General features: G+C 39.6%; 1 protein-coding gene across 4 annotated transcripts in view; it reads left to right on the top strand.

The window, feature by feature from the left end:
* pla2g7 (phospholipase A2, group VII (platelet-activating factor acetylhydrolase, plasma)) overlaps positions 1–24456 on the top strand; it is a 75609-nt gene that overhangs the window by 38438 nt on the left and 12715 nt on the right. For all 4 annotated transcript variants that reach the window (XM_043677147.1, XM_043677136.1, XM_043677118.1 and 1 more), the window contains exons 4-8: positions 386–476; positions 2416–2484; positions 15336–15513; positions 19983–20096; positions 23845–23936. In XM_043677147.1, coding sequence (XP_043533082.1) covers positions 386–476; positions 2416–2484; positions 15336–15513; positions 19983–20096; positions 23845–23936 — 544 coding nt within the window. The remainder of the gene's footprint in view (positions 1–385; positions 477–2415; positions 2485–15335; positions 15514–19982; positions 20097–23844; positions 23937–24456) is intronic.

Below are 24456 nucleotides of genomic sequence, written 5' to 3'. Positions count from 1 at the left end.
GAATAGGAAGAGTTTGGAGGAATATGGGCCGGGTGCTAGCAGGTGGGGCTAGATTGGGTTGGGATATCTGGTCGGCATGGACGAGTTGGACTGAAGAGTTTGTTTCTGTGCTGTACATTTTTGTAACTCTATATATAACATCACCAAGTTACTGGCATTATGTTGTTGTTTTTGGTGAGCTACTTTAACCAAGTCCGTTGAGTTTGTTCATTGGAAATGAGGATTACAAAGTACCTGAGTGTAAGTTAAAGCAAGGGACTTTAAAACAAAAATAATTTCTCAAATTGAATGATTATGTTTTGCTCTGTTACATTAAACAACAAGGAATATATGATCAAACATTGCTGCGTGAACAGTAAAGTTGAATTATTTGTTTTCTTGACAGGGTCATACAGCATTCCTGCAGAATGGGATGCCCCATTTAAAACTGGAAGATATCCTTTAGTCATTTTCTCTCATGGCCTTGGAGCTTTCAGGTAAAGCTATTGTATTATAAGATCATTAATAAATGCACCATTAATTTCTAAAAAGCTTCATCCATTCATGAATAGGGAGAAACATAATCTGGGCACACAACAGTTAGACCAGTAACTTCTGATAAAAATTCAAGGTCAAAATAATGAGGTCTCGTGGATGGAAGGACAGTTTGCCACCTTCCATCTAAGTACACACTATTGTGAGAAACGCTTCATAATTTCTCCTGTCCTTGCCCCTCCCCATCCAGTCTCTATCTTGTTTCATTTGTATTCTGCAACTTCCAATTATGAATGAGAGATCTTCTTCTAAATTGTATGACATTATTGAATGGCTGATTAAAGATGTATCCAAGCAACCTGGAGTGTCTAACCCACATCAATTTACAGTTCATCTTGCCACCGTAGCCTCTCCATGTGACTGAAATAATGAACTGAGTGTGAGGATTATTGGAAGAAACACACTTATTATTACCCTAATTCATCAGGATGCGAAGTCCTGATGGATTGGTGGGTATTACATAGAAATGTACAGCACAGAACAGGCCCTTTGGCCCACGATGTTGTGCCGAGGATTAATCCTAATGTAACATAAAATAACCTAACCTATGAACCCCTCAACTCACTGCTATCCATGTGCAGGCCAAGAGTTGCTTAAATGTCCCCAGTGACTCTGCTTCCACCACCACCGCTGGCAACTCATTCCGTGCATTCACAACTCTCTGCGTAAAGAACCGTCCTCTGACGTACCTCTCTCCTAATGTCTTAAAACTATGACCCCCTTGTGCCAGTTAATCCTGCCCTGGGGAAAAGTCTCTGACTAACTCTTGACTCTGTCCATGTCTCTCATTACCCCGTATACCTCTATCAGGTCACCTCTCTTCCACCTTCTATCCAGAGAGAAAAGTCTGAGCTTAGTCAACCTTTCTTCATCAGGCAAGCCCTCCAGTCCAGACAGCATCATGGTAAACCTTGTTTGCACCCTCTCCAAAGCCCCTCTATCTTTCCTATCGTAGGGCGACCAGAACTGGACACAATATTCCAAGTGTGGTCTCACCAAGATTTTGTAGAGCTGCAGCAAAACCTCGCGGCTCTTAAACTCGATCACCTTGTTAATTAAAGCCAAAACAACATATGCTTTCTTAACAACCCTATCCACTTTGGCAACTTTGAGGGATCTATGTACTTGAACACCAAGATCCCTCTGTTCCTTCACACTGCCAAGAATCCTGTCTTTAGTCCTATATTCAGCATTCGAGTTCGACCTTCCAAAATGCATCACTTTGCATTTATCCAGGTTGAACTCCATCTGCCATTTCTCAGCCCAGCTCTGCATCCTGTCTATGTCGCGCTGCAGCCTGCAATAGCCCTCGGTACTATCGACAACACCTCCAACCTTTGTCTCCTTATATGACAAGAAGAAATTCTTTTAGCTGGCTGATCCTGTCCAAATCTGATATCTACTTGTGTGCATCCTTTCAGAGGGAAGAGTATGTGACCCAAATGTTAGAAATTTTGGATTCGATAAAAACAGTTTTTCTCAATTGGGAGGAGTTCTGAAGCATTCTATATTGATTTTAATAACTAATGAGTGTGTGAATTGATGCAATTCAAGAACTGAATTGCACTTGCTCAATGTAATCGATTAGATTTGAAGCTTCTTTGTGATGCTTCTTGATGCATGGCAGGGTATGATTATTCATTTCGCTTCATGGCGGGGTATGATATTCATGCACCAGACCTTTCTTTCAAGAAAACAGGCCTCCCAGTGCTACATGCTGAGGTCCAACTACTAGTCTATCAATTGGTCTGACCTCTCAATTCAGAACCCAGTACTTGCATAATGAGAGAATGGGAGCTCTCAGGGGTACAGCGAAGTTACTTATTGAGATGTTAAATTCCTCTCCTTCTCAGAAGTTAAGGTCTGTTTCTCCCTTTGTAGGACTCTGTATTCAGCTATATGTATTGAACTGGCTTCACGGGGATTTGTAGTCGCTGCAGTGGAACACAGGTAAGAATTTTGAATTCTAAATCAATAAAATTCTTTGCATAAATGTCGTATGAATCATGAATCCTCGTTGTAGACTTAGAAACCTTGCTCGGAAACACAGTGTAGAACGTTCTCATTTATTCAATCCAGTCATTCTACATGCGTGGATTCCAATGCCAGCTGTGACTGATGGTCCGATTTGCTTGCCAGCAATTTATTTTTCCATTCATTCAAAAGAATGTAGGCATCGCTGGCTAGGCCAGTATTTATTCCCAATCTCTAAACATGCTGAAGAAGATGGTGGTGATGATCTGCCATCTTGAATTGTTGAAGTTCTTGGGTACAGAAAAGTGCTAAAACAGTGCTGTTAGGAAGGGAGTTCCATTTTGAGATGTGGCCAGATTTTGTAGCTGGAAAATTACAAATGGTTGGATTTGTGAAATGCACTGTACTTAAAACTTGTTTGACAGATAATACTTTGTAGTCACCCCATTTTAGAAAAGGGAGGATTTCAGCATTGGATTTTGAAACACAACCATAATTGCTACACAGTTATTCACTTCCTGAGTTTTTAAAAATATACGTCAATTACCATTGATTTCCCTTGTTAAGCAGGTAATGTCAATAACACACATATGTTTCCATGTTTGTGATGCATAAAGAATCTGTTAACGGTCTATGGCTTATATCATCCTTCAACATCCGAACAGAGGCCAAATAACATTTTAATGTAAAAAGTATTGATGTAAATAATGGAAAAGCTTGGATTTCCATGGTTTATCCTCAAATACAGGAAGCATTTCACTGCACTGAGTTAAAGCATCCTAAACTAAGGAGGTAAGGATATATTGATCATCAAGAAAACAGTTTTAACCTTTTTCAACAATCCATCTCCCACATTTGACTTTCCACCAAATCCACATGGAAAGACATTCCAGGCCTATTTGTTTTAATATTCGGTCATGAGATGGGATCATCACTGGCAAGGCCAGCATTGTCATTGTGGATATAGTCAGCAGCACCAAAAGGAACAGGAGAGAGAGGAAGATCCATAGACAGTCACAAGCACCAAAGAACATGAGACAGGGGGAGTAGAAACCAGGTTAAATAACATGAAGAGAAGTGATAAACGTCTGAGTGCCACAAAAAAAATGTGAATTGATAGCCTGTTGAATAGTCTTGGGAATAGATCAACTCCAGTAATTTTAGAAAAACATTAATTTCTAAACCAACATAGGGAAAGAGAAATAATTTGCAGACACAAGAAAGGACATTGAGGGTGAACAATTCCCACTTCCAAGTAATATTCAGTGGGCACTGCTGGCTGGGCAAGTACTTATTGTCCATCCTACTTGTAAAGACAGTGGGGATCTGCCTTCTTGAGGCACAGCAGTCCATATGCTGTAGTTTGACCCATAATGCTGTTACGGAGAGTGTTACTGGATTTTAACCTAGCGACACTTCGGGTATGATTTATATTTCCATATATCTGCTGCCCTTGTCCTTCTAGATGGCAGTGGTCATGGGTTTGGAAGGAACTGTCTGAAAAGCCATGGTGCATTTCTGTCATGATTGATAGTTGATAGTATACTGCTGCTATTGAGTATCAGGTAAGGTAGGGAGGGGAATGAATGTTAGTGGATGTGAAGTGAAGAAAGCAGATTGCTTTGTCATCGATGGTGTTACGTTTCTTGAGTGTTATTGGAGCTGCACCCATCCAGACAAGTGGGAAAAATTCTATCACAGACCTGACTTATATCTTGAAGATGGTGGACAGGTTTTGGGAAGACAGAAAGTGAGTTACTTGCGACAAGATTCTTGGATTCTGACCTGCTTATGTAGCCATAGTATTTATATGGCTAGTCTAGTTCAGTTTCTCCTCAATGGTAACCTCCGAGTACATTGATAGTGGGGAAATTCAGCAATGTTAATGCCATTGAACATCAAGGAGTGATGGTTAGGGTCATTGATGTTACAGATGGTCATTGCCTAGCATTTGCGTGGCACAAATGTTACTTGTCAACTTGATGGCAAACCTAGATCTTGTCCAGATTTCTCTATATTTAGGCATGGACTGCTTCATGATCTGGGGAGTCATGAATGGTTCTGATATTGTGTAATCTTCAGCATGCATCCCCACTTCTGACCTGATGACAGAGGGAAGGTTATTGATCAAGTACCTGAAAATGTTTGGGCCGAGGACAGTGATATCCTAGAACTGAAATGACTGATCACCAACAACCATCACTATCTTCCTATTGGCCAGGGATGACACTAACCAGTGTTTAGTTTTTCCCCTTTATTCCAGTTGACTCCAGTATTGCGCATGCGCTCTCTCTCTCTCTCTCTCTCTCTCTCTTTCTGTCTCACTGAACAAAGAGACCTTGGAGTACAGGTTCATAGCTCCTTGAACATAGAGTCCTGAAGCAGGTGTTTGGTATACTTTCCCTGATTGGTTGGAGCATTGAGTATAGGTGTTGGGTGGTCATGTTGCGGCAGTACAGGACATTAGTTCGGCCATTGTTGGAATATTGTGTGCAATTCTGGAAGGATGTTGTGAAACTTGAAAGGGTTCAGAAAAGATTTAAAAGAATGTTGCCAAGGTTAGTAGGTTTAAGCTATAGGGAGAGGCTGAATAGTCTGGGGCTGTTTTCCCTGGAGTGTCAGAGGCAGACAGGTGACCTTACAGAGGTATATAAAATCATGAGGCCCATGGATAGGGTAAATAGACAAATTCTTTTCCCTGGGGTCGGGGAGTCCAGAACTAGAGGGCTTAGGTTTAGGGTGAGAGGGGAAAGATTTAAAAGGGACCTAAGGGGCAACTTCTTCATTGAGAGGGTAGTGCGAGTATGGAATGAGCTGCCAAAGAAAGTGGTGGAGGCTGGTACAATTACAACATTTAGAATATAGAACATTACAGTGCAGTACAGGCCCTTCAGCCCTCCATGTGCACCACTCTGTGTAACCAATCTGAAGCCCATCTAACCTACACTACTCCATTTTCATCCATATATTTATCCAATGACCATTTAAATGCCCTTAAAGTTGGCATGTCTACTACTGTTGAAGGCAGTGCATTCCATGCCCCTACTACTGAGTAAAGAAACTACTCTCACATCTGTCCTATATCTATCACCCCTCACTTTAAAGCTATGTCCCCTCATGGTAGCCATCGCCATCTGAGGAAAAAGGCTCTCACTGTTCACTCTATCTAACCCTGTGATTATCTTGTATGTCTCAATTAAGTCTCCTCTCAACCACCTTCTAACGAAAACAGCCTCAAGTACCGCAGCCTTTCCTCGTAAGACCTTCCCTCCATACCAGGCAACATCCTAGTAAATCTCTTCTAAGCCCTTTCCAAAGCTTCCACATCCTTCCTATATTGCTGTGACTATATGCACTACTCCCAAGTATGGCCACATCAGAGTTTTGTACAGCTGCAGCATGACCTCATGGTTCCGAAACTCAATCCCTCTACCAATAAAAGCTAACACATCGAATGCCGCCTTAACAACCCTATCAACCTGGGTGGCAACTTTCAAGGATCTATATACCTGGACACCGAAATCTCTCTGCTCATCTACACTAACAAGAATCTTACCATTAGCCCAGTACTCTGTATTCCTGTTACCCCTTCCAAAGTGAATCACCTCACCCTTTTCCACATTAAACTCCATTTTCCACCTCTCAGCCCAGCTCTGCAGCTTATCTATGTCTCTCTGTAACCTACAACATCCTTCGTCACTATCCACAACTCTGCCGGCCTTAGTGTCATCTGCAAATTTACTAACCCATCCTTCTATGCCCTCATCTAGGTCATTTATATAAATGACCAACAACAGTGGACCCCAAACAGATCCTTGTGGTACCCCACTAGTAACTGAAGTCCCAGAATGAATATTTCCCACCAACCACCACCCTCTGTCTTCTTTCAGCTAGCAAATTTCTGATTCAAACTGCTAAATCACCCTCAATCCCATGCCACCCTATTTTTGCAATAGCCTACAATGGGGAACCTTATCAAATGCCTTGCCAAAATCCATATATGCCACATTAACCACTTTACCCTCATCCACCTGTTTGGTCACCTTCTCAAAAAACCGAATAAGGATTGCAAGGCATGACCTACCCTTCACAAAACCGTGTTCAGTGTCCCTAATCAACTTATTCATCTCTAGGTTATTTATAAATCCTATCTCTTATAACCCTCTCCAACACTTTACCCACAACTGAAGTAAGGCTCACAGGTCTATAATTTTCAGGGTTGTCTCTACTCCCCTTCTTGAACAAGGGAACAACATTCGCTATCCTTCAGTCTTCTAGCACTATTTAAAAGGCTTCTGGATGGGTGTATAAATAAGAAAGGTCCAGAGGAATATGGGCCAAGTGCTGGCAAATGAGACTAGATTAATTTAGGATATCTGGTCGACATGGACGAGTTGGACCAAAGGGTCTGTTTACATGCTGTGACTTTGCCTTTGCCAAGGTGTGTTTTTGATATGTTACTATATTGGAACAGCTGCTGTTTAGTAGTTAAATAATCTATTACTCTGATAAGCTTTCCATAGAGTTAAGTTATTCCAGTTTCTTTCTTCCTTTTGTATATATTTTATCTGGGGTTGAATAAAATATATTTTTGCTTAAAGCCGAGTAGTGTGACCAATTGAATTACATATGGAACTTAGCCTGTTTACTTGCCTTCAAATAAGATAAATGTTAGAATCGAGGCTATCTCCTTGATATATTTGTCGGGGGTTTGGTCTGGAACATAACACTGAGGCTCCTCAATGTCATATCTTAGTCAAATGCAGCATTAATATCAAAGGCTGTCAGTCTTGTCTCCCCTCTGGAATTCAGTTTGTTTGTCCATGTTTAAACCGAAGGTGTAATGAAGTCAGGAGCTGAGTAGTCCTGGCAGAACTCAAACTGGTGTCAGTGAGCAGGTTATTGCTGAGCAAGTGCTCCTTTATTGGCGTTGTTGATGACCCCTTCCATCACTTTACTGAGTAGATTGATGGGGTGGCAATTGGCCAGTTTGGATTTGTCTTGCTTTTTGTGTACAGGACATGCCTGAGCAACTATCATTGTTGTCAGGTTAAGGTTGTAGCTGCATTAAAACAGCTCGGCTAGAGCCCTGCTGATGGTATTGTGGTGGTATTGTCTGGGACATTTCTATGTGTGTGGTCTGATTTACATGAGCATGATTATATCAGGCTATTGCTTGAATAATCTGAAAGACAGCTCTCCCAATTTTGGTGCTAGCCCCTAGATGTTGGTAAGGGGACCATGCAAAGTCAAGAGGGCAGAGTATGCCATTGTCATTTGTAGCTAAGGCCACACATTCATCCAGTTTTGTTCTTTTTTTGATACTTGTTGATTTAAAACAACTGAGTGGCTTGCCTGCCATTTCAGAGGATGGTTGTGGGTCTAGAGTCACATGTAGGTGAAACCAGGTAAGGACAGCAGTTTTCTTCCTTATTCAATTTTCACAAATAGTCAAAAGTCCTCAACCCATTGGACGAAAGGTTGCTTACCAGTGATACTTTACTGAATATCTTGAATCTGTTTTATTTTGGGGTGGATTCTGTTTTGCCATTATCCCATGTTGACTCTCTCCTTCAGACAATAATTAACTTCTGTGAAGATTAGTTTAGAAGATGGAGTACTCTTTAACTTAACCAATTCACCCTTTCATTCTCAAAAGTATCAAAATATCAAAAAAATCTAATTATCAAAATATTCCCAAATACAAATAGTAAATAGTCAAAGGAAACCATACTAATCAACTTTCTGCTACCTCAATACTGCACTTAAAATCAAAACACATTACCCAGGAATGCTTAGCTAGCCAGGCTTCACAGTTCTCTTGTTCATTGTTCACCTCTCACATCTTGGCAAAGGGTTGCTCATGTGCTCTTGCTCTCTGGGAGTTACGCTAGAGGGCTTTGACGACGCTTGGTTTTGTTCCTGAACTCTTATCGGCTTCAGTCCAATCAGACAGCCACATCGTGTTGCAAAGCACCAATCTTCCTAGTGAGGTACCAGAACTACTTCCCTTCTCCTTGATTGGCCTGAGTCACCGCCACTGTGTTTGTGATTGTTAGCACATCGACTTGAGCAACTTTGAGTCTTCATTCGAGCTTTATCCCTTTCCAGCCCTAGCTAACAACCAGTTACCGGTGCCATCTACTTCTCACATTCTGAAGAAAAAAAGGATGCCAAATGACTAGATTGTCCCCTCCAGACAATATTCTTTTTTAATCATTGAGATATTCAGATAATTCATTACTTTTTATCTAGACATCTGAGTTATTGGTCAATGCTATTATGAATCATGAAGCCTGACCATGCAGACTAATTTACGTTCAGTATTTTGTTTTTGCACCTGTTGTGAAATGCTGTCACCTGGCTTGTCCAGAATATCCAAGTTTCTCCCTGGGGTAGATGGTCACAACTCTTGTGACCATATCACTGATTCTCCAGAGATTAAGAACAGTACCAATTTCTTGAAGGAAATTTGTGTTGCACTATAATTAGAACATTCATTCATGTCGTAATCATGACTAAATTACATTGGCTCTTTCTCTGTTCCCAACACCTGAAACTCCCTCCTTCCCCACCCCACCTCCGGCTCAAAGAAAGACTACCTGGAAGGTTCATCAATGAAACTGAGTCACTGTTCAGCAACAACTATTGTAATCGCTAGTTTTTTTTAACATTTAAAAAAAAAGCCAATTCATTGGACGGGAGCTACAGAAGTCTTGAATTAACAGTACAGCCTGTCATATTCATTTCTAACATTTATACACTACTGACTGAACATTGCTGCTATGTGAGATGCATTTCCAAAATGTTGCTATTTACCTAACCTCTGGTTAATTACAAAGTGGGTTCAAGGTTCCTTTTTCATTCCACACAAATCAAACAAGTGAAAAGTAAGGAATGCTGCTGATGCCCCTCAGCAGGAATAATTTGCTGATGTGGACATGTTCTATTGTTAAGGAAAAAGACAAATTTCATGGGTCACTGCTAAACCAGTTAGGTAAGGGCATTAAACCTCAACAGTGCTTAAGCTAGTTGCCTTATATGTGTTGTCAGTTCTGGTATAATGAATGGCATGTAGACATGGTCAATAGTAGAATTGCAGAATCATCAACATGAAGCTGAGTTCAAGTTGAAAACAACAGTTAAAATTCTGTCTGTTCCCTGGCTGATGTATGTAATATTTTGCAGCAAACTGTAACTTTCCATATTCTGGTTTTAGTCATTGTCAATATGATTCTTAACTTAGTCATTTCAACATTTTACTTTCTGTAGTCTTTGCAATTCTATTATGAAATTGTGATCAACTGTGGTACCTGCCTCCTCCACTGATCAGCTAATTTAATTGTGGATGCAGTAGATTTTTGATTACAAAATCCGACATTATATGATTTGCCTTGTATGGGAAACACTTTGCTTTTATTGCATGAAGCATCTTGTTTGCACAATATCCAGTGGATAGGTATGAATTGGGTTGCTCATGAGTTGTTAAAAATTTTGTCAAGTGGATGAAAGCTGTGTCTTTTGTTATTATTAAGAACTGTTGTTTCTAGCCTTAACTATGGATTATGTTCCTCAGCTACATTATGTCTTTGGCTATTTTCTGTTTGCAATAAAATCATGCAATACACTAATTAGGTGATTATCTTTTAATCTCGGTTTGCAAAGCACTATATGAATGTGTGCGTTTAGTCACAGGTAACTTAGCAGATCATTTGTTTTAAAATAAGATTGAACTGTTTTCTTAATTAACATGTATACACAAAAAAAAAGTCTTAATGACTGTTTAAAGATTTTCACCACACCCAAGTAGTAGGAGCAGAAATGTGAAAATGTATTAGAGATACATAAAGTGTACAGGTAATACTTTGTGCTTCCAACACCAAAGGAATAATGTTATAAACTTCATTTTCTCTAGATTAAGTAAATGTTGTGTTTATCAATGAATTATGCAATAAGGGTGGATAAAATATAATTCTCCTCTGGGTTTTAAAGTAGAGGATAAATAGATGTTTGGCTTCAATTCTGAAAAGGCAACTTCCCTTTTTTTAAAAAAGATAAGTCAGAAGTCACAGGACACCAGGTTATGGTCTAACAGGTTTATTTGAAATCTCAAGCTTTCGGAGCGATGCTGCTTCATCAGATGAAGTGAAGAGAAGCACACAGGCACAGAACTTATAGGCAGAGACTATAACCTGGTATCATGTGACTTCTGATCTTGTCCAACTCCGTCCAACACTGGCACCTCCACATCATGGCTTTCTTTTGCTGAAGTGTCAAAGAAAAGGATCAAATTAATTTGGTGGACTGAAGAAAGAATGTATGAAATTAAGCTAAGAGCTTTACAAGATACCTGTACTGTTACTTGATGTGGTGTTTACAAAATTGAAGTTTAATGACATACATATAAACAAGACTGGGAGCCACTAGTGGTTTGAGTTCAGTTCAGAAGAACAGCTTCATATCATCGTGAGATTAGATTAGTTTATGAAGTTTCCAAGCAGAGACATCGTGTAATTTTTATTCAAACTTTCAGAACTGAGTAGTATCTAGGTCATCAAAACTGAACAGAATCTGTTAAATAAGAAATTTAAAGAATTAAGATAGTACCACCTCACTGGGATTGAGTATTCATAAAGTATATTGCAGGGGGAAAATTAACTTTTGTGTAATAAATTTAGGTTCTTCTGTAAAAGAGCTTTGGCAGTTTTGTACGAATATATTCAGTGACTAGCAACGGTAACTAACTTCAAAAAGTGGTCTTGTGATCCATCAATTCAGTTTCACTCTGGGATCTGACTCATTCAGTATTCCCATCAGCTGTGATCATAACAATTGTCATCTTCAATGATCATGATTGCCTGTTCACAATCTAAACACATGGTCCAAAAGCTTCTTGCTGGAGGAAATATAAAGGATGCAGTTAACCCTGTATGTAAAAATAAAAATCTTCCAAGCTAAGTATTTGTTACTTTTCCACTCTTGGTCATTCTGAAGGGATGGGAATGTATATGTAGTCATTGCACATCACAAGTTGGAGGTTCAAACTTCTTATCATAGTTTTCACGTCAGCTGATTTGTAAATTGTTCCCTATCCTAACTGTAAAGTGTGATAACTAGACGGTACCTATTTCATGTTTATTTTTAAAAGTACATAATTGTGGAAAAATTACTGTTATTACATCAAGTGATAAACACAGATTGGCCACTGGGCTATGCTACTGTTGATGCTCTGGAAGATTTTCCCAACCTACGTTCTCCAATTGCAGCAGCATATTTGCCCGAGGGGTAATTGACTAATTACTTCTTCAAGGAACCAAAACATTTTTCCAGCAGTTTTTCTTTTTTTTTTGTTTATAATTTGAGGTTTAGTAATAATGAGCTGTAGATAATTTTGACTTGAAATGAATTAGTAATTGCCGATTATGAATTACAGGAACATGCACATATTAATGCAAATTCAAAGTATTTAATTGTTTCTTCCATTTAGTTTATTTTGGTCATGTGTACCTAAATATGTTTAACTTTCTGTGCCTATTTATTCCCCAATAACCTGCATAGCTATGATTCCTCAGCCTTATTGCTGTGTACTGTCAATTATGCCACTTTTTTCCCCAGAGCTTGATGTCAGGTGCTGTTTATTTCTGTCACTGTTATAAGACTAATGTTTCCAAAATAAAAATAATGTTTGTTTTTCCGTGGGCCTTCTGATGTTACTGTGAGTGAGAAGGAGAATCTCCCGAAATGTCATTCAGCATGTTTTAATGTGGCAGCAGCTGACATGGGTCACATGGATTGCAATGTTGTTTTACAGTCCTATGCTCCTGTGTGTATTCTTAAGAGCTATGAAACTGCAACTTCAGTTCAAACAAGAAGTTGCTGGAATGGCAAATCTTACAGCAAGCATCCTGTTCTGGATTTTTTTTAACCTCCCCTTTCAGATAACAAATTGCAAGGCCGCAAGTTTATCATGGCAAGGTAATGTTAATATTTCATTTCACTAATCTAGCCAATAACTTATCTTAATCAAAAGATTTTAAAGATAGAAATTAGTGTACCTAAGTTTTAATTGGATGCAGAAAGAGAAATTGGAGGAGGAACGAGAAAAAGGTAAGAAACAAAATTGAAAAGTTCAAACAAAGAGGAGACTGTAATTAAGTTGTATTTGGGAATCATTGCAAAAGCAATGAGTGAAAAGTGTGTGAAATATACGAACATTTTTGCTCCGATCCCAAAATTACTGAGTGAATCCAGATATCAAAATAGCAATTTCTTATTTGAATTAAAGTTGCAATTTCATAGCTCTTCAGAATACACATAGGAGCATAGGACTGTAAAATACCATTGCAATCCATCTGACCCATGTCAGTTACTGCCACATTAAAACCTACTGAATAAATGTAAGTTTCCCCACTGAGCTGGAAGGTTCATTTTGAGGCATTTCATCGCCATACTAGGTAACATCATCAGTGAGCCTCTGGTGAAGCTTCTACCTAGTATGGTGATGTTACCTAGTATGGTGACAAAACATCTGAAAATGAACCTTCCAGCTCAGCGAGCAAATCTACATCCAGAACCTCAACCTGATCTACAAATCTACTCAAAACTCGCTATGCTGAATGAAATTTGTGAAGATTCTCCTGCTCAGTCTCACAGTAACATCAGAAGGCTCACAGACTTGCATCCTGAACTTCCAACATAAATATGAAATATGGATGACAAGACCAGATCAAAAATACTGAAAAGATGCATAACAAGTTTTGAAAAACTCTAGGAATAATTTACTACCTCAGAAAGAGATACTCCTCATTCCCTTTGAGCTTTAAAGTTGTTTCATCCAGGTCTCTAATCATTAACAAGATCGTTACAACATGAGCCAGCAGCAACTGAACTAAGTTCGATTTGCAACACAAGTCCAGCCAACACATATGATGCATTTCATTTTGATGGAGGGGCTCATGGTGAAGTTGGCATTTTTTGTTTTGTTTGGTTTTGTTGAAATTAACTGTGGAATAGCATGAATTTTCCAGCACTTTATGGAAAATTGGGACTCGTATTGTATCTGCGCTTCACCACTAATTGATGAGTGATTTATGAGAATTGTTAATAGATACTATAAATTTGGCAAAATTCTATCCAGTAATTTATGGGTCCATGTTTCTTGATGATCCACTATACAATACCAGCAACTTGTATTTTTTTATACCGCCTGTGATGTAATCAAACCTCTCGAGGTGCTTTATTTATATTACATGATTTGGTAATGAGCCACACAGAGAAATATCGGGGAGATGGTCAAGGAGTTGTTAGTCTTAAAGGGAAACTGAAAGGTACGGAGATTTGAGGAGGAATTCCCAGAACCAGAAAAGGTTAAAGCTGCAAGCTGGAGGAAGGAGGAGGAGGAAAAGTTCAAAAGGAAAGGACTGTGATAGGATAGAAGACAGCTGAGATTGTATTACTTTGTCATAAGGAGAAAGTGAGGATGCAAATGCTGGAGATCAGAGCTGAAAATGTGTTGCTGGAAAAGCAGGTCCTTCAGGTATTCCTGAAGAAGGGCTCATGCCCGAAATGTCGATTCTCCTGCTCCTTGGATGCTGCCTGACCTGCTGCGCTTTTCCAGCAATACATTTTCAGCGCTTATTTTGTCATAAGACAGGAGCAGATGTAGGTCATTCAAACCATTGAGTCTGCCAAGTCATTCAATGAGATCATGGCTAATCTAGTAATCCTCAACTCCACTTCCCTGCCTTTTCCCCAGACCCCTTGATTCTTTGGTGTAATGAAAGAAGGTATAGTAATGGTAAAGAACAGGATTCAGCTAATAATTTTACCAGCTTCCCCAGATACTAACTTGTAGAGTCATAGAGATGTACAGCATGGAAACAGACCCTTCGGTCCAACCATTCCATGCCAACCAGATATTCCAACACAATCTAGTCCCACTTGCCAGCACCCGGCCCATATCCCTCCAAACCCTTCCTATTCATATACCCATCCAAATGCTTCTTAAATGTTGCAATTGTACCAGCCCCCTCCGCATCCTCTGGCAGCTCATTCCATATACGTACCACCCTCTGCGTGAAAACGTTGCCCCTTAGGTCTCTTTTATATCTTTCCCCTCTCACCCTAAACCTATGCCCTCTAGTTTTGGACTCGCAGACCCCAGGGAAAAGACTTTGTCTGTTTATTCTATCTATGCCCCTCATAATTTTGTAAACCTCTATAAGGTCACCCTTAAGCCTCCGACGCTCCAGGGAAAACAGCCCGAGCCTGTTCAGCCTCTCCCTGTAGCTCAGTTCCTCCAACCCTGGCAACATCCTTGTAAATCTTTTCTGAACCCTTTCAAGTTTTACAACATCTTTCTGATAGGAAGGAGACCAGAATTGCACGCAATATTCCAACAGTGGCCTAACCAGTGTCCTGTACAGCCGCAACATGACCTCCCAACTCCAGTACTCAATACTCTGGCCAATAAAGGAAAGCATACCAAATGCCTTCTTCGCCATCCTATCTACCTGCGACGCCACTTTCAAGGAGCTATGAACCTGCACTCCAAAGTCTCTTTGTCTTATGATTAACCTCATATTAGCAAACCAACAGAAGATATTAGAGTTGAGGGAGCAATATGAATTTTATCTTCAATTCAGCCTATTTTTTCCCTATCTTTTATCTCTAGGCGCAGAGCAGACTATGCAGTCCTTCACGTTTGCTCCACGCAAATGAAATTACAACTGAGCTTTTAACCAATTCGTTGATTCTAAAATTAATCTTATTTTTACTTTCTAAGAAAATTGCTGAGGAAAAATCGACTTTGTCTGTTCATTTCTCAGGGATGGGTCGGCTTCAGCCACCTACTACTATGAAGAGAAAGCGAAAGCAGTCAATAAAGTAGGAGAATCAACCTCCACTAGCAGTTCAGCACTTCCTTTAGATCAGTTACAGAGGAAATGGCTTTATTATAAGCCACTTAAAGAGGGAGAACAAGAATTTCCACTACGGAATGACCAGGTAAGGCATTGGGAAACTATTCTTGCATGTTGTACAAGATTACCTCTGTTGTGGAGATAGTAAACACACATCATGGCGATCCAGAGCACAACTACCTTTTTCATTTGGTAAAAAAAAAGGTAACTACTTCATGGGTGTCTTGAAAGTCAAATTTTTCATTCGTGATTTTCTGAATTAAACCTATTACAGGTGGTTCTGGTATAACGTGCTTTTCAGCAGCACAATTTGGCTGTAACGTCACTGAAGAATTGGGGAGCAGTATTTTGGAGAACGCTTATTGCCTCCGTTGGCAATAGCGCGATTCTAGTGGGGATCAGTTCACACGCTCGTTCTGCACATGCATCAAAACGTGCACCAAAATCACCGTGCCGGTCTGCACGTGCACCGGTGTCTGTGCCATTCTGCATATGCACCAGTGTCCGTGCATGCTCGATGCCGGTGCTAGTCTTCATGCTGTTCTGCACAAGCGCCGAAGTCTATGCACCATTCTGTGCATGCACAATGTCTGCTACCGACAGAGTAGCTTTCTGTGAGAAGTATAGTATAGAGAGCACCTTTCATAGGTATTTTAAGTGTACGGTGTTAAATTTACTTTTGTTTTATTAATAAATATGATTTCAACCTTCATTCAGGCTGTGTTATACCGAGCATTAGACTTTTGGATGATTTTTAAGCCATCGTGAGAGTTTTTTTTTGTTGGTCTGCCCCTAACCCCACTTTTCCCATAGGCCCCATTATTTATATTAAGTGAGCTTTCGCTGGAACACAGCTATGGCATTATAGGAGAACTACCTGTAATTTGCATTAATCTGGCCTGTTTGTAATCTGCCTTTGAGAGAACTTGGTCCAGGTCGCTTAACTAGCATTAATATTCTGGGATTTGGAGATACTGGAGTTGGACTGGAGTGTACAAAATTAAAAATCAGACAACACCAGGTTATAGTCCAACAGGTTTATTTGGAAGCACCAGCTTTCGAACAACCACCTGATGAAGGAGCAGTGCTCCAAAAACTAGTGCTTCCAAACAAACCTGTTGGACTATAACCTGGTGTTGTGTGATTTTTAACTTAATATTCTGGGAGTTATGAATGATGAGGTATGATTCATCAGATGCTAAAACAATGCAAATCAAATCACACCAGTGCAAATTCAAATAACTAATTTGAAGCATATTTAATAATACAGTTACTGCAGAATTTCTTTTATTATTCACTTGTGGGATGTTAACGTCAGTAGCTAGGCTAGCAGTGATTGCTCATCCTGCAGTGAAGAAATTAACCACATTGCTGTGGGTCTGGAGCCATATGTAAGCCAGACCAGGAAGGACAGGTTTCCTTCCCGAAGCAACATCAGTGAACCAGATAAAGTATTATGACAATCAAATTTCACCATCTCCACAGTAGTGGCATTCAAACCCCATGTCTTAGAACATTGACCTGGGGATCTGGAATACTTGTCCACTATGTCACTGTGTCTCCATAATATATAAAAGTCCATTTGACTCATTACTATTCTTCTTTTGGAAATAGACTTCTGTTAATATTCTTCAACTGTGCAGTTTCATCTACAGTATCAAAGCTGAATGTTGTCTATGTACCAATCGCAATTTAGTGATAACCGACAAATCATGGATCCTGATATTTGTTAGTTTTAATTTTGTTTTGTAAAGCCAAAAGATAGTCATAAAAAGGCAACAAGCACTAGTATTAGCATTCTTCAAATAGACATGAGGCTTTGTAGCCTCAGGACTTTCGCCCCTTGGTTTTCACTTAAACAAGCAATTTTATCTTGTGACAACATATGGAAGTCCTAATTTTGCCTGATATTAAACTGGGGTGTGGTGCTGGGAAAGCACAGCCAGTCAGGCAGCACCCAAGAAGCAGGAGAGTCGATGTTTCGAGCATCAGCTCTTCATCAGTAAGTCCTCACTTTCTTCTATTAAACTGTTAAATTAACCATAAGAACTACAGTAGGTTAGCTGTCACAGAATATGGAGGGTAAACTCTTGGATGTCCAGTAGAGAGAGTTTATTCCTGAGGGGTTCACTGGTTACAAACAGTGTTTTCTGTGATCAGTTGATTAAAGCAATGGTGTTTAATTGGATATATTAAGGAAGCTACTACTGGTGACTTTTTTTTTTAAATTGGTGGAGATTAAATTTAAAGGGACACTGGCAGTTGAATTGTAGGGAAAAGCCATTTATGGGAGAGGATGTATAGTGGAAATTACAACAAAAGTTCTTGCTCCTGTAGCTTTTCAAAAGACTAACCTGCTGGGAGAAGTGTGATTTGAGAGCCAAAGCTTTCAGATATGGATATGCCTGTCAAAATGCTACTAATTTAAACAGGCTAGGTCAGTAGTTAATCGCACCAGAACATGCTCTTTCATGCCATTTTACTGAACGTGTGACAGAAGGTGACTGGAGTATTTCTAGAAAACCATCCAGCAGTAGTTAGGTAATCATCCTTCTCATGTTTGTGAAATTGGGCCTGTCATTGTGATTGGCTGTTTGAACCTATTTGACAATTGAAGGTTTTGCATACACGATATCTTCCCTTGACTGTGTCGCCAAATACCAGACTAATGCCATTTACAAGTTTGCTGATGACACCACCATAGTTGGTCGAATCTCAGAGGGGGGCAAAACCGACTACAGACGGGAGGTGGAAGACCTGGAAAAATGGTGCACTGAGAATAACCTAGCTCTCAATGCCGGCAAAACCAAGGAACTCATTTTTGACTTTCGGTGGGATGTTACTCATGCCCTGCTACACATTAACAGCACAGAGGTGGAACGAGTGGAGAGTGTCAAACTCCTGGCAGTGGTCATCAACAACAAGCTTTCTTGGACTCTTCATGTGGACACACTTGTTTCAAAAGCCCAACAATGTCTCCGCTTCCTCAGGCAGCTGAGGAAATTTGGCATGATGGCGAATACCCTTGCCAACTTTTATAGGTGCGCCATCGAGAGCATTTTGTCTGGATGTATCACTACCTGGTATGGCAACTATACCATTCACGACCAGAGACGGTTACGGAGAGTGGTGAACTCGGCCTGGACAATCACAAAGGCCAACCTCTCATCTATAGAATCCATCTAACAGGCCCGCTGTCAAGAAAAGGCCACCGGCATTCTCAAAGATCCATCCCACCCTGGCAATGCTTTTCTACAACCTCTACCATTGGGAAGAAGGTACAGAAGCCTGAACAGCCGCATCAGCCGGTTTTGTAACAGTTTCTACCCTACTGTTGTTAGAATGCTGAATGGACACTCAAACATTTGCCTGTACCTGTGTTTTTGTTTTTGCTACTGTTTAACTATTATTTACTTATCTATGCTTCTTAACCAAGTGATCTGCCTGTATTGCTCACAAGACAAAGCTTTTCACTGTGCCTTGGTACACGTGACAATCGATTCAATTCAATTATGCTAAAGCAAAGAGTTTGCAACCTGTTATTACTTCCAAAGGTGTCATGGATCATACTGCTATGACAGATTTGTTCTGTCTGGTGTCTTTTCTCTGACTTTCTATATCTTTTGAGATGGGGAATTCATTTGTAGATCCATTAGTCTATTTAACCAGGAGAAATAATATGAAGCAGAAGAGCTGTTGTCACAAATATCCTACTCTTGATCTTGACACTTTCCCGATTGAAGTTCAACTTTCACAGCTACATATTCCACATTGAACCTGAGAATTGGTCTTCAGCCTTGAGTTGCTATTTTCTGGGGTTCTCAAACATTTCCACCAAAAAGCACAGAATCTTTTCTGGCCGACCACATTAGGACGCTGAGCTAGACCGAAGAAGAAGGTACATTTTAATATTCTGTATTTTTATTTTTGTATTTTTTTTTTAGCTAAATTACAAATAGGGCCACTGAAATTAAAAAAATTGAAAACTAAACCCTAGACAGTACCAACTCTTATGCAGCCATTCACATTAAATCTTGTATTTGCCCTGCATTAATAATTTTAATGAACTCCTCATGTCATTAATTTTTCAGTGAATAATACTAGTAGGCGGCATGGTAGCTCAGTGGTTAGCACTGCTGCCTCATAGCACCAGGGTCCCACGTTCGATTCCAGCCTCGGGTGACTGTTTGTGTGGAGTTTGCACATTCTCCCCGTGTCTGCGTGGGTTTCCTCCGGATGCTCCAGTTTCCTCCCACAGTCCAAAGATGTGCAGGTTAGGTGAACTGGCCATGTTAAATTTCCCATAGTGTAAGGTGCATTAGTTAGAGGAAAATGAGTCTGGGTGGGTTACTCTTTGGAGGGTTGGTGTGGACTTGTTGGGCCGAAGGGCCTGTTTCCACACTGTAGGTAATCTAATCTAATAATTGTGCTTTTTTTAATTTGCCAAGACATTTGTCTTGATAAAAATTATTTCTTGATGTTGTTTAATTTCCTGAAACCATTTAAAATTAGTTAACATTCTCATTGATTAGTTTGTTGTTTTGTGATTTGCAGGTACATCAGAGAGCAGAAGAGTGCACCAAGGCCTTAAATCTGCTTACTGATATAAACATGGGAAAGCCAGTCAATAATATATTTCCAGTGAATTTTGATTTCACTAAAATGAAGGTATGAACAAGTTGTGCTATAAAGGGGGGGAGGGGGGGAGACGCATGGTCGAAATTTGTGATTTGAACATTTGGAATGTTTTTAAAATACAGTTTTTCCTTCAGATCCACCCGGTCCACTAATACCCTTTTGGAAAGGTAACCTGTTATAGTCACGCAGTCTGACCTACAGTTGTCTGATCCTATGTACGAGTAGGTTCCTATTCCATTACTTGGAGTAACGTCATTTCTGCTGAATTTCTTCTGGACTTATTAACAATTATGTTATTTATAGCTCCTAATACAGTCACCCTCACAAGTAGAAACACCTTCCCTACATCTGCGTTATCAAATACCTTTGTAATTTGAAGGCCCTCTATCAGGCGATCTCATAATCTGCTGTTTTCTTTTAAAAGAGAACTCTGCTCAGTGTTTCCTGATGAGCAACTCTCTTTTTGTGCTTTTATGTCATTTTTCAAATGCCTCCGGGCAACTGGAGATGGTGAATAACATCTGGCTTTGTCATGGTACCCACATGGAGATGATTAATTTCTAATATTCTATTTTGCTTTTGGTCAATATGAATGAGGGGGCATATGCCCATTTCCTTTGGCGAGAACCTTTTTTGCATTCAGTGCCTGGCACTTTCAAATACTTAGTATAGACGGATTTAAAACAATTCTGATAATGATTTGTATATAAAATGGTAAATGAGCTATTGTCTTATGCACGCTTGAACTTGCAAATAATAATCTCTGTAGTGTCATACTGAACAATTGTATTGCAGCCTCCTATGTCCTAGAAAGCCACAAACATACAGATCTCTGATTTCTGTCATTTTGTATTAGACGTTCCATTGTTTTCATTGACTATTTTATATATATTTTGTTGCGCCTTCTTTCTTTGTATATATTTAATTTGCTAGATCTGTCATCTCCTTTGCTGCTTTATCCACACAATTTCTATCTTTTACTTTTAGGATTCACCTGTTTTGTAGCAAAACATGCAGAGCCATTTTGGGACCAACTTTGGAATGGCCAGGAAGTGATTTCTTTTGAGGACCATCTTTTAGGCTGCTCACCACTAAAATACATATATAAGGCTGGTCTAGAACAAACTCACTTGATATATCCCTTAAAATTGTTTACAAGATTTAAACTATTTATTATAGAACTGCAGTTTGTAAATCGATAGGCCTATTGAAATAACTCCAGAGGCTGGTATCCCATTACCAAGTCACTCTTTGTTTACACGTGGAAAGTCCTTGTCACTGATCCAGCTCCAAACAGAACTTCTGACATTCCTGTTTATATTTGTCAGCCAGAGCTCCCTGGTCCAATCAAGGAGCTCCTTTCTATTATTAAAGCAGAGAACTTAGATAAGTTCAAGTTAATCAGGCAGAAAGGGAAATCAGGTTTAACTAATTTATTGGAATCCTTTGAGAAAGTAACATCTGCTGTGCACAAAGGGGACCTGGTGGATGTATCGTACTTGGATTTCCAGAAGGCATTTCATAAGTGGTCACATCAAAGTTTATTGTGAAAGTAAAAGCTCGTGGTGTAGGATGTAGCATATTGCCATGAATGGTAGATTGGCTGGCTAACCAGATGCAGAGAGCACTCACTAAATGGGCCTTTTTCAGGAGGTAAGGAGTGGCATACATGGGAATTAGTATCAAGACCTCAACTGTTCATAAGTTAGCTAACTAGGATGAAGGGACAGAAGGTATGGTTGCCAATTCTGCTAAAGAGACAAAGATAGATAGTAAACTTAAAAATGGTTGATTTGACCAATGGAACATAATGTAAATGTGCAGTTGTTCACTTTAGAACAATGACCAAAAAGGGTATTATGCAAATGGTTAGAGATTGGAGAACTCTGAGAGAGATTGGCTGTCCTACTGCATGAAGTACAATGTGTTGGTATACAGGTTATAACAAGTTGTTATTATTAAGAAAACAAATAGTGTTATCATTTTGGATACAAACCTTTGGCAGTGATGCTTCAGTTACACAGGACATTTGTGAAACCCCATTTTGAGTAGTGTGTGCAATATTTGTTCCTTTATTTACAAAAGGATAGAAATGTGGTGGGAAGGTTTACCAGACTAAAATCGGGTTGGGGAGGATTTTTCTGAGGAAAGGTTGAACAGGCTTGCTTGTATCTGCTGGAGTTTAGAGTAAGATCCTGAGGAGCCTTGCCAGGGTGAATGTGGAAAAGATTTTTCCTGTTACGAGAGAATCTGAAACCAGGATTCACTGTTTAAAATCGTCACCCAATTAAAAGCAGATGAAATGAAGTGTTTCTTTTCTGTCTAAGGGTTGAGAGTCTTTGGAACTTCTGCCTTGAAAAGATGACGGAAGCGGAGCCTTTGGATATTTTTAAGGCAGAGGTGGATAAATCCTTGGTGAGCAAGGGGGTGAAAGTTTATCAGAGTATGCAAGAATGTGGATTTCAGATTACAGTCAGATCAGCCATGACATCATTCAGTGGCAGAGCAGAGTTCAGGTGTTAAATGGCTTACTTCTTGTTTGCATATTCTGTTCAATAGTCTTATTGCTGTGTCCTGTCTTATACATGCTCATTCTTTTTCTTTGCATTCATTCTCCCTGTTTGCCTGCGGTCATTCCATTTGACCCGTCTTTATCCTTTGACTGTTCTTTCACACCATACCAATAAGCATGAATAGTTTAAAAGCTAGTTCCCTATATCCTTCCATACCTGCCCTCCATTGTCTTTACCTTTCTCAAACTGGTTTTGTACACAGACAAAACATTCAAGAATCTGTATTGCATTGTAAAATAGATTATTTTTATCGAAGACAAACAGTCAGGATCTATGGGTCACTGAATGATGTGTTCTGTATTTGTCAGGCCGAGTAGCAGTACACTTTGCAAGTCATCCATGTTTCACAATTTGTATGTGTGTTTACAGTAAATTGGGATCCCTGGTAAACCAGCTATTCTCCAAAGCGTTTGTGTAAGTTTTCAAAACAATCAAACAGTGATTCATGTTGGCTTCAGAAAATATGTTCGACACACCGTTGTTCTGCCATTCTCACTTCAGATCACTTGGTCTGCGCTATCAACATCATTTCTCCCCCAGTACTCCACCCCTCACAATTACATAAATGATGCCCCTCCATACTTCAGTCAGCTCTGATGAAGAGTTGTTTAAATTCGAAACGTTAGCTTGCTGTCTGTCCATGGATGTGGCCTGACCTGCTGTGATTTGCAGCATTTTTTGTTTTCAGTACAGAAAATATGAAAATGCTGCTGAAATAGCTGCATATGCAATTGTTTATTACTATAACGTTGACTACATATTCAGCAGTTAGCTAACTGGAAGTGCTTGAAAGGGTTAGAAGCAAGAGAGAAACCCTTTTTGTTCAGAAGTACTTCCCTAATGATCAGAAACTGATACAGAAATCTAGCTTGAATTGCTTGGGCTGCATAAAAGTTTGTCAGATTCCAGAGTCCCCTTTGCTAGACTATTCCATGATGACGTCTAGAGTGGGTGAATCCATGGTTTCGTTGAAAATAACATTGGTCATAACCTTGAGCTGGCTGGAAAACCAGTTTCTGTGGAGTGTTGTGTAACTACGATAGTTCATGTTTTGCATTTGGAAACAACTTGGAAATTACCTTTGAAGGAAATTTACTTTGAATCAGATTGTTTAATCTAAGACATTTTCAAAAAAAAAAATCTATTCTAAAATAGTAACATAATATTGCTTAAACTTTAAAAAAAATGTTCACTTTTTTTTGTAGGATTCTCTCGATCTGCACAAAGTAGCTATCATGGGCCACTCATTTGGTGCAGCCACAGTTATTGATTCACTCAGCAAAGATGTTCGGTTTGGGTAAGTCATAATAAATCTGGTACAATATATGGTGAATGTTGATAGAAAATGTCTTGAGTATTCCAAAGTGATATGAACATCCTGCTACGTGCTGCATGCTAATAGACAGTTGCTACTTTAATTCAAGACTTGTAAAATTGCTTGTAAATGAAAACTGTCAGTGATATTGTGTGATTTAAACAGTGTGTCAAACTGACCAAACAGCTCACGAGATAAAAGCAAAATTATTCAGATACTGAAAGTCTGAAATGAAAATGGGAACTGAAAATGGGAACTGAAAATGGTAGAAATACGTAGTAAGTCAGATAGCAGCTGTCTAGAGAGTAACAGCTCTAACACTTTTAAGTCAATGACCTTCCACTGGAACTTAGCAACATTTTCCAATTTTTAGATTAGATTAGATTACTTACAGTGTGGAAACAGGCCCTTCGGCCCAACAAGTCCACACCGCCCCGCCGAAGCGCAACCCACCCATACCCCTACGTGTACCCCTTACCTAACACTACGGGCAATTTAGCAT

This window comes from Chiloscyllium plagiosum, chromosome 3 (genome assembly GCF_004010195.1).
Source record: "Chiloscyllium plagiosum isolate BGI_BamShark_2017 chromosome 3, ASM401019v2, whole genome shotgun sequence".
NCBI classification, from domain to species: Eukaryota; Metazoa; Chordata; class Chondrichthyes; order Orectolobiformes; family Hemiscylliidae; genus Chiloscyllium; species Chiloscyllium plagiosum.
This window is presented reverse-complemented; position numbering and strand designations above follow the sequence as displayed.